The 10,874-nt window shown below is 43.4% G+C and overlaps 1 protein-coding gene across 1 annotated transcript; it reads left to right on the top strand.

The window, feature by feature from the left end:
• Positions 1–354: 354 nt before the first annotated feature.
• Positions 355–9,807, top strand: SLITRK4 (SLIT and NTRK like family member 4). The gene is made up of 2 exons (XM_064463170.1): positions 355–444; positions 3,133–9,807. The coding sequence occupies exon 2, from the start codon at positions 3,183–3,185 to the stop codon at positions 5,694–5,696; it is 2,514 nt and encodes an 837-aa protein (XP_064319240.1). The 5' UTR covers positions 355–444; positions 3,133–3,182; the 3' UTR covers positions 5,697–9,807.
• The last annotated feature ends 1,067 nt before the right edge of the window (positions 9,808–10,874 follow it).

The following is a 10,874-nucleotide window of genomic DNA, read 5'->3' as shown; positions in this document are numbered from 1 at the left end:
ATGTTACCACCCTGCCCACTCAGTTTCCACCTCTACTTTTGTTTCACGCGGCGGGGGGCGGGGGGGGGGTGTCATCAGAAAGATGGGGGGGGGGGGGGGAGCGCCTTCTTGCCTTCCCTTCGCCGCCCCGCTCTCCCCTCCGCGGAGCCGAGCACCCAGGCGCTGGGCGGGGGCGGGGTGGCCCCGTCCCGGCGCTGCCCCGGGCTGCACTTGTAGCTGCTGCGCGCCGCCCATGGCAGCCCCGCGGCCCCCGGCGCGGCCCCGCGGCCCCGCCGCTCCCGCCGCCCCGGGGGGCGCCTCCCGCCCCGCCGCGCCCGCCTGAGCCCCGCATCTCCCCGCGGAAGGCTCCGGGCGTGCGGGAGAGGCTTTCGCGGTTGCGGGGCGCCGGCGTTGCTCCCCCGGAGCGGCGCCCCCTCCCCCGCCGAAGCAGCGCCCGGGCGCGCGGTGCGTGCGTGCATGTGTGTGCGAGTGTGCGTGTGGCGGAGGGGAGGGGGCTCTCTGCGTGCAGGGGGTGGGCGAGAGCAGTGCGATGGGAGCGGGCGCCCGTGTGCAGAGGGATCCTCTCCCCGCATGTGTGCGGGGGAGCGCGGTGTCGGGGCAGGGCTCAGCGAGGCGGTTGCTGCATGCGGCGGAGCCCGCCGGGGCACTGCAGCGCCGGGCTCCGCCGTGCTCCGCGCCTCGGCCGGGGCTGCTCGCCCGGGCGGCCGCCCGGCTGCCCCCGCCGCTCGCCGGCTGCGCGGCGCCGCGGAGGGGAGACCTCGCGGGGAGAGCGGCGGAGCGCAGCGGAGCGGGGCCGCGGCGACCCCGGCCGCCGAGGTAGGGACGGTGCCGGGCTCGCCGCGGAGCGCCGCCGGGAGCATCGCCGGGGGCGGCCGCCCCGCCGGGCGTGTGAGTGCGGGCGGGGAGGGGGGCACGGCGGGGCTGCGCCTACGTCGGCGTTTTCATTTCTTTTAATTCTTCCGAAGGTTTTGTTTTCGTTGCTCTAGTAATTACTGCTGTTATTTTAAAGAGGGAAGGGGGGGGGGGGGGGGCGGCTTGACGAGGCGACAGTGGCTTCCTGCCGGAGCCGCTCTGCCATCGCGCCCGCCTCTCCGCGCCAGCCGGCCGCCTCCCGGAGCCCCGCTGCCCGTCCTCTGCGGGAGGGACAGGGGCCGGGGGCCCGCATAAGCCGGTGGAGGTGTGGGAGGGACGCGGGTGGGCAGGATTTGTGCGGAGGGGCCGGGGGAAGGGGGTGTGTGAGTGTGCTGCGGGCTGGACTTTGCAAAGGTGCCGAAGGAGGGTGGGGAGCGTTTGCTGCGGGGAGCGCGGCTGTGCCTTGTTGCAAGGGGAGGGTGGGAGAGATGCTGGGCTGCTCCGCCGCGCTGCGCCCGTTCCCGGCCGGGCATGGCATGTGCGTGCGGTGTGAGTGCGCCCGCGTCCCGCCCGCCTTCCCCCGCCCGGAGGCAGAGGGCGACGGGGCGCCCACGGCGGAGCGGAGCCGGCACCCGCCGAGCCGGCTGCGGCAAACCATTGCGGTAGCGCCTGCACTCCCGGCCGGGCTCGCCGACCCGCCGCCAGCCCCGCGCAGCGCCCGCAGCCCCGGCGCTGAGGAAGAAGAGGGGACTCGAGCGTGGGCGAGGCAGGGATGCGGGGGGCCGGCGCCTGGGAGGGGGAGGGAGGTGGAGCGGTAGGGGCTGCCACCGGGGGCTCGCTCGCCGCGGCCGGGGCCGGGAGGCTGCGGGGATCAGCAGCGGCTGCTCTGCTCCCTCTTCTCCCCATGGTCCCTCTCCGCGGCCTCCTTGACCCCTTCAGCCATCCCTTGCCCTCTTCCTTCCTTGCCTCCTCTCAGCTTTCCCTCTCCCTCTTGTCCTTCTGTCCTCCCTCCCTTCCTGCCTGCCTCCTCTGCCCTCCCAGGTCCCCTGGCGCATCCTCCCCTCCTTGCAGCTCCCTCCAGCCCGATTCTCCTCCCTCCAGCTGGCTCCTGCTTTCTCCACTTCCATCCTCGCTCCCTCCTGCCAACTCGGTGGCTTCCCACAGCAGGAAATGAAAGGGACAAGCTGGGAAATGAGGGGAATGTGGAAAGTGGGGGGAGCAATGTATTGATTATTGACTGATTTGTTTAACAAAAAAAAAAAACCCAACTCAAAACAAAAAAAAACCCCTGCCTTCTAACTCAGAGGAAACGCTGTGGCTTCAGTTCTGCATAAAAAATGGCAGCTCAGCTGACCTGACTATATGTGAAGGGTTCTTGAAAGCCACCTCTGTATTAGTGCAGGGATAAGAGCAAATTACATAGTGTTGGGGGTTTTTTGGGTTTTTGTTTGTTTGTTTGTTTGTTTTTAAAGTTATTCTCAGGTTTCGGTAGTGTCAGGGTGGTGAATTGTGACTGTTTTGCCCCGCAAGTCAGAGTACTGTTGTTACTCCTGGGGATGGGGCTCTATGTGTGTGCATGCTTCCTCTGTATCTGTGTGCTTCCGTTGGCCACCCGGAGCTGATCTTGTTTTGTGGATAGTTCATTGTATTTCTGCCATCAGTTTACCACCTATGTATTTAAACTAGGTATAATAAGTGACAGAAACAATGTGTGTGCATGCCTGTGTATCCCTTGAGTGAATCTCGCTATTATCTCAGTGGTAACCTGTAGGTGTTGATGCTATAGATATATACATTGACTACTGGCGTTGCTTTTTGTGTCTGCGACTTCATCCCTTCAATATTGTGCTATCCCAACCCAGATGTTTGGGCATGCAAAACACCATTTGTGATTAACATCCCTGAAATGCATGGCAACATATGAGCAGTGCAGGACTGAGCAGAGTAAATATGCATAAAATTGGAATCTCCTCTGGTTATTTTACTTTGTGAGTTATGCATGTTTGGCACGTACAAGAGAGAAATATATTTGACAGACCTCAGACTTATTTGTGTTTGTCTACAGAGATTTACATTCCGTATTTGAAATCGTTCTAGCTCACGTGTATTTGTTCGGTTGTTAAAATCTTTCATGTTATTTTAAATTCAGTGCTTGTGGTTTATCTATAATCCTTGGCAAGTACAGTAGCTCAGTGGAATACAATTTTTAACCCAAATGATGTTTTGGAACAATGATAACTGAAAAATGTTTCTTTTTTTCTTTCCTTCTTTCTTCTTTAGATCCTTTATCTTTGTTCAGGAGCCTAAGGTTGCTTGCTGATCACAAGAAGATGTTTCTGTGGCTCTTTCTGGTTCTGTCATCTCCAGTTTCTTCTACAACTGCAGATGCTGATATATCTGTGGAAATTTGCAATGTTTGCTCCTGTGTGTCAGTTGAGAATGTACTCTATGTCAACTGTGAGAAGGTTGCAGTCTACAGACCAAATCAGCTTAAACCACCGTGGTCTAATTTTTACCACCTCAACTTTCAAAACAACCTGCTAATTATTCTATATCCAAATACCTTTCTTAATTTTACACATGCAGTGTCCCTGCAACTGGGTAATAATAAGTTACAGAACATTGAGGGAGGGGCCTTTATGGGTCTTAGTGCATTAAAACAGTTGCACTTGAACAACAATGAATTAAAGATTCTCCGAGCTGACACTTTCCTTGGCATAGAGAACTTGGAGTATCTCCAGGCTGACTACAATTTAATCAAGTTTATTGAACGGGGAGCCTTCAATAAGCTTCACAAGCTGAAAGTCTTGATCCTTAATGACAATCTGATTTCATTTCTTCCTGATAACATTTTTCGATTTGCTTCTCTAACCCATCTGGATATACGAGGGAATCGAATACAGAAGCTTCCATACATTGGAGTTCTGGAACACATTGGTCGAATTGTTGAATTGCAGCTGGAAGACAACCCCTGGAATTGTACTTGTGATTTGCTGCCTTTGAAAGCATGGCTGGAGAACATGCCCTATAACATCTACATTGGAGAAGCTATCTGTGAAACGCCCAGTGACCTGTATGGAAGGCTGCTGAAAGAAACCAACAAGCAAGAGCTGTGCTCCATGGGGACAGGGAGTGATTTTGATGTGCGCATTCTGCCTCCCTCGCAACTGGAGCCTGGTTACAGCACACCGAACGGCCACACCACTCAAACATCAGTGCACAGATTAGTCACAAAGCCGCCAAAGACTACAAATCCTTCGAAGATCTCGGGGATAGTAGCAGGCAAAGCGCTATCGAATCGCAGTCTCAGTCAAATCGTGTCTTACCAGACCAGGGTGCCTCCGTTAACTCCTTGTCCAGTCCCCTGCGTTTGCAAAACACATCCGTCAGACTTGGGATTAAGTGTAAATTGCCAAGAAAGAAATATAGAGTCAATGGCTGAACTAATACCAAAACCTTTAAATGCCAAGAAACTGCATGTAAATGGCAATTATATTAAGGATGTGGACACTACAGATTTCATTGAGTTTGAAGGGCTGGATTTGTTACATTTAGGCAGCAATCGTATTTCAGCAATCAAAGGAGAAGTTTTCCGCAACCTTACAAATTTACGGAGATTATATCTCAATGGCAATCAGATAGAGCGTCTGAGCCCAGAAATGTTTGCTGGCCTCCACAACTTGCAATATCTGTATTTGGAATACAATGTTATCAGAGAAATCCTAGCAGGCACCTTTGACTTAATGCCAAATTTGCAGTTGCTCTACCTGAACAACAATCTTCTACGAAGCTTGCCAGCGTACATTTTTGCTGGTGCACCACTTGCTAGACTGAATCTGAGGAACAATCATTTCATGTATTTACCTGTAAGTGGCGTTCTTGATCAGCTAAAATCTCTTACACAAATTGATTTGGAAGGTAATCCATGGGACTGCACTTGTGATTTGGTTGCTTTAAAACTATGGCTTGAAAAGCTAAATGAAGGTATTGTGGTGAAGGAATTGAAATGTGAAACACCTGTACAGTTTGCTAACATTGAACTTAAGTCTCTGAAAAATGAGATCCTCTGTCCTAAACTTTTAAACAAGCCATCTGCTCTGCTCACTAGTCCTGTGCCCGCTGTTACTTTTACAACACCGCTGGGACCAGTTCGGAGTCCTCCTGGTGGCCCAGTTCCATTGTCCATCCTAATCTTAAGCATATTAGTTGTGCTTATTTTAACAGTGTTTGTGGCTTTTTGTCTTCTTGTTTTTGTGCTTCGGCGCAACAAAAAACCAACTGTAAAGCATGAAGGGATTGGAAATCAAGAATGCAGTTCTATGCAACTGCAGCTAAGAAAGCACGATCACAAGTCAAACAAAAAAGATGGACTAGGTGCAGAGGCCTTCATTCCTCAAACCATTGAGCAGATGAGCAAAAGTCATACCTGTGGCTTAAAAGAGTCTGAAACGGGCTTCACGTTTGCTGATCCACCAGGGCAAAAAGTCATTCTGAGAAATATTAATGACAAGGAGAAAGATTTATTGCATGTCGATACCAGAAAAAGACTTAGCACAATCGACGAACTGGATGAGTTATTTCCTGGGAGGGATTCCAATGTATTTATTCAAAATTTTCTTGAGAGTAAAAAAGAATACAACAGCATAGGGGTCAGTGGCTTTGAAATACGTTATCCAGAGAAACAACAAGACAAAAAACCCAAGAAATCTCTAATAGGTGGTAATCACAGTAAAATTGTAGTAGAACAAAGAAAAAGTGAATATTTTGAACTAAAAGCTAAACTTCAGGGTTCACCTGACTACCTACAAGTCCTTGAAGAACAAACAGCTTTGAATAAAATATAGGTCATGCAATCTTATTGCCTACAGAGGACATTTATTTAATGATGAAAGTGCCTTTTGTTGACTTTTAACTTCCAAATACTATATTATATTGATAGGCATAGAGGCAGGTGTATCCAAGGGTGTCTGATTAACTGTAGCTGCATATGATTTGTCAAGTAGAGGAGAATTTCCTTAATAGATTTTACTACATAAAGCTCATGCCCTGTGGAATCCTGTAGGGATACTGCAAACTCTATTGCCAAAGGGATGCTTTATACACATTACACTGAATTTAACCTCAAGAGGCATATATGTTTTGTACCTTAAATGCAAAACCATCGTCTCCTTGTGATTTGTTAGAACAAACACAAGAAACCTGGTACTGGTATTTGTACCTCAGCTGGGTCCTTCATCCTGCACGTGGATTTAAGTTGGTGGAACTGGAGTAATCCTTTGATTTGTGGTGTTGTAATGGCACTGTTTAAAGATTATCTGAAAAGTAACAAGCATGCAAAGAGAGAACATTCGATAGTATGTGTAAATTGGTTACATTTATGGCCTGCGTCTTGAAACCACTGGAATTATAATGTTAAATTGTGCAAATATTTGTTTAAAATATACCATGCATTACATACCTATGAAATAAATTTGACCACTTGAAGCATACATGTCTATACATAAAATTAAAAAAAAAGAAGAAAGAAAACAGTTCAAACTGACTTCTGCAGTATTTGTGGCATCTGAAGAAAATATTTGATGTTTATGCAGAATCTGTTATAAGACTCATCTCCAATTAAAACTAGAGTTCCTTCTCAGTTACGTGAAACACTTGCAACCCCAACAGGTTGTCCAAAATTGTCAAAGTGCTTACTGTGTGAGCGTAGCAGAAATTATTTTTGTAATATAATTCATATTTATGAAATACTTTGTATACTAAATAGGAAAAATATGTACTCCTTAATATGTATTTAATATGCCTGACTTGTTTTCCTGATCACAATGCATTAATCATTCAGTATAAATAAAAACAGAACAATATACCAAACAGAAACTGGGGATGTAATGTATAGCATTATCCAGAATTAAGTGATCAGATATAATAATAATAAAATTGTTCTGTACTATTCTTGTGAAATTAGCATATTATCTTATTTCAGATTTGTTACCAATGGTGCATTTTAAAATAGATTCATTAGTTTTTAGTATTGTGTCTCAGGCAATTATTTGCTGTCAATTGTCTTGCTTTTCAGGGCTCTACAGCTTAATCTCAATAGTTGTCACTACAAGTATTTACAGGAATTCATGGTAAGGGTGATATTTTAATTGTATATGCATAAGTTTTCTGTTCTTATTATCTGTCTGGCTGCTGTCAGAAAAACCTGATCAGAACAGTGAACAACATGGCAAATCATGTCTATTTAAAACCACAGTGTAAAGTGAATATAGTGGTCTCAGTTCAGAGTGTTGTGTAGCTGGTATCTAGAGAGTAAAAACCTGCCTCTGTGAAAGCTGAATCTAAATAGCTTGGGAAAAAAAGTAGTCAGAAGAATGGAAAATGCCCCCTGTATCTCACTGATAGACAGTACCTTGAGGTGAGAATGGAGATACCTTGGTAAAGCATCATACAGAAAATCTATACTGTAAGATTAATGGAAGTTCTTTGACTTGAAAAGGAATTTTTTCATTCAGTTCAATGAGCTTTGGATAAGACCCTCTATTTCCTTTACTTCCAGAACCTTCTCCCCACCTTTTATAATGAATACGTAAATCAGTTAAGATCAGTAGTATATAAACATGAACATTTTTCATTAATTTGAAACTAGCAAGTGTTACAGCAAGACCCAGTAGTACTGTGGAGAAGGCTGTGTCAGCTATTTCCATTATAAACCTCTAATTTCAGGGCTTTATGATACTGCTGTGAAAATTTTTATTCTGGAATGATACTTGGCAAACAGCCTGCAGTATATTTTTAACAAAGTTTACCAAAAAAAAAAAAAAAAAGCACTGCTTCTTTATTTAAGGGAAAGGAAAACAAGACAACATTTTTCTACTGTCAGGCATTTGTTTATGCTCTTGTAACTTAGAAAGAGGGTTGTTTTATTATTTTTCTCCATAGTACAAAGTATATACATAACTTCAGATAATAAAATTATAACAGAGAAATTAATGGCTGAGTTTCTTTCAAAAAGCTGCTGCTATTCATGCACAATTATTGACTTCATTCAGGATGTCATAGGGATTTTCAGGACATGGGTACTATGTACGTATGCATTTCCAGCATAAAAAGTTCTGCGTTGCCCAGTGATGCAATACATGGCCAAGGCTTGAATAAGAACATTTGAGCTTATTGTGTCAAGAGTCTGTGGATTAAGGAGTGTTAAAGATGCACTGACATGATGGCTATAATGGCTCCATCAGCAGGCTGAGAATAATGGGTCACTGTGCCTGCTCTGCACTGTGTGGTTTTGAGAACGTGTCAAGATTCACTGGGATTTACCAAAGCATAAGGCTTCTGATGCACTTCAGTGCATTGTCAGAGCCTGTCATGTCTCATACCCTTCTCTCAAGAGGCATGCATTAAAAATATCAAAAATAACAAATAAGCTAATACTTTTAAGTGATGTGAAAACTGATGTGCTTATGTCTTGCATTGCCCTGTGTTAACAGAAAAATGATAAATTATCATCATACCTTCCTCGGCTAAAAAATTGAGAGGTTTTTTTGTTTGGTTTTTTGCTTGTTTTGGTTTGCATTTTTTCTGTGTGTTTTTTAATTATTTTTTTTTTTTTTGTGATGAGGTCTTCTGTTCACTGATTAAAAGAGGAAAAACTGAACCATTTTGTTGTACCATTACATGGGGTCACATTTTCCTGCTCACTGAGGTCCCAGTCCAGTAAAGCATTTAAGCTCATCCTAAATCATGTGCCGAGGTACTATTCATGAGCTAATAATTAAACACCTGCCCAAGAATGAGGCTTAAATAGAGTTTTGTCATTGACTTCAAAAAGAGCCAGCTCAGAAACATTGTGTATAATACATAGAACCCAGTGACTCTTTTGGGATTATGCAGTTGAGTGTAGGTTCACCAGCATCAATAAAGGCCTTCCTGTAGAAATTGTTCCTAAGTGTTTTACATATATGGTGCAATATGTAGGCATAGTAGTGTGAGAGAAGAATGCAGAGGCTGGCAAAACACTATATTTCTGTGGACTTGTTACTTTGAATGACAACCTTAATGTCAGTTTATTTCCTCCATGTTTTGAAACAGTGTTATGTGTCTGCACAGCAGTTTTAGTGTAATGTCCATTCAAATCTATAGTCTGTCTGGGAAGGTGACTCTTCGGATGTGGTTTAACAGATCTATCTGTTCATTATATTGGTTTGAGTGGCCATGCTTGTAAAATGGCTGTTAAGACCCATAGACATACACTAAATCAGTGAAGGTGTTAACAGATTATGTTGTCTTCATTGTATTATGAAGAAGTTTCCATTTTAAATAAAATCAATAAAGTGTAATCATTTCCTTGAAAAAATTTGTGCAATTTTATGAGAAAGCAACTACCATGGTGCAAGAATGCGAGACCATTAGACTATTTATATTTTGCATTTAGTGTTCAAGATTGACAATAATATAGGAATCTAGTATAAAAATATTTTTTTTAATTTTTTTTTTAAAAAGCCATAATGACAATATAAATTATAGAAGGCATGGCCTTGTGAATAATATTAACAAATGTTTCAGAATCAACAGAACACATCCAGAACTTGATAGTGGTACAATATCTGTATCTTTTGCATGATTTGTACATTGAATTTGTATGAAATGAGCACAGTGAGATTTTTTTTTTTTGTTGCATCCAAAGAGTTGGGAAGGAAATATAACAAGAATGTATTTATAATAACTCTATTTTGAAATAAAGTAAACAAAATGTATTGGTTTTACCCTGCTTCAATCATTACTATTTTAGGTTATTTTATAATTAAGACAGTTACTTATAACCTCCAGTCCAATGTAAAACACAGAAAGCTATTGATTTTGAATTTTGTTTGCCTTCAGCAACATCAAAATATTAGCCAGTGTTGAGTTAAAAACTTGTATGAAATACTAATAAAATTGTTTGGTACTGTTGTATTTCTGAAACTGGATTTTGTTTAAGTGCCTCTAATATTCTCTTTCGGACCATTTATATGTGGATGAAAGAGACTCCATAAAGTACTTAAACAGTAATGTTTTCTAATCACCTTGATAATTTCTTATTATTTATGAAAGTTTTTCCTATCTTCTGTTGTCTAACAAAATCCTCCTTGCCTTGGTTATACAAACAGTCCCTCCAAAGTCAGTGAAATTTTTTCATTATTTATCACAAGCAGAATAGTTTTTAGCTGGATTCTGAGATCTTCAGCACAGAAGTGCTTAGGGGAACAATCACATATGCTAGGGGCATTTGTTTTGATTGTACTCCCTTCTCAATCATTTTGAATAAGGCAATTTTTCAGAGGAAAGAAAAGTTAGTTTATCCTTAGCAAAAAGAAAAATACCAATCCATATGCCATTTCAGTCTGTTAGGTTAGTTATAAAATGAAAGGTGAAAAGGCATCTTTAGGTGGAAGTTTAACTAACTAATTTAGATTTTGTAGTAAAAAATGTTTTACAAAGCCTAATACAAATCATCTTGGGAGGGGAGAAGAACAGGAACAGAATTGCATCTAGATTGAACATTCCCTGTTTTGTAGGACTTAACATGCATTGTAATGGTGGTGAATGAGAATCAGAATGTGATATGGACTAGAAAATCAGGTCCTGATACTGATTTTTTTTCACTGCCAATTGCAGTGTAACATTAGAAGCAGACCCACAGCATTAACTGAAAAAGGCCTATGTATATATTACACAGAATTTCTTTCTAAAGAAAAACTTGAGAATCAAGAATAAGTATTCATGTTTCGAATGTAATATGTGTTCACTGATTTCCTGAATATAGAGGAACTCGGTAGTTTTCTGTTAACATGTATTTCCATTATTTAGTCTTTATTTCTAATTGCAATTCATTCATCCTTATGTATTTGGACTGATGCTGTGTTGGAAAATAAAATTAGGAATGTTAATACTCAGGGACAAACTCATCTCAGAAATTTACTGATGTAAACCCAGACTAACTCAACAGACTTCAATGGAATCAGATCAGTCTTACCCTAGTG

This window comes from Phalacrocorax carbo, chromosome 11 (genome assembly GCF_963921805.1).
Source record: "Phalacrocorax carbo chromosome 11, bPhaCar2.1, whole genome shotgun sequence".
In the NCBI taxonomy this organism is placed as follows: domain Eukaryota; kingdom Metazoa; phylum Chordata; class Aves; order Suliformes; family Phalacrocoracidae; genus Phalacrocorax; species Phalacrocorax carbo.
Note: the sequence above shows the minus strand (reverse complement) of the source record. Positions and strands in the feature narration are given on the sequence as shown.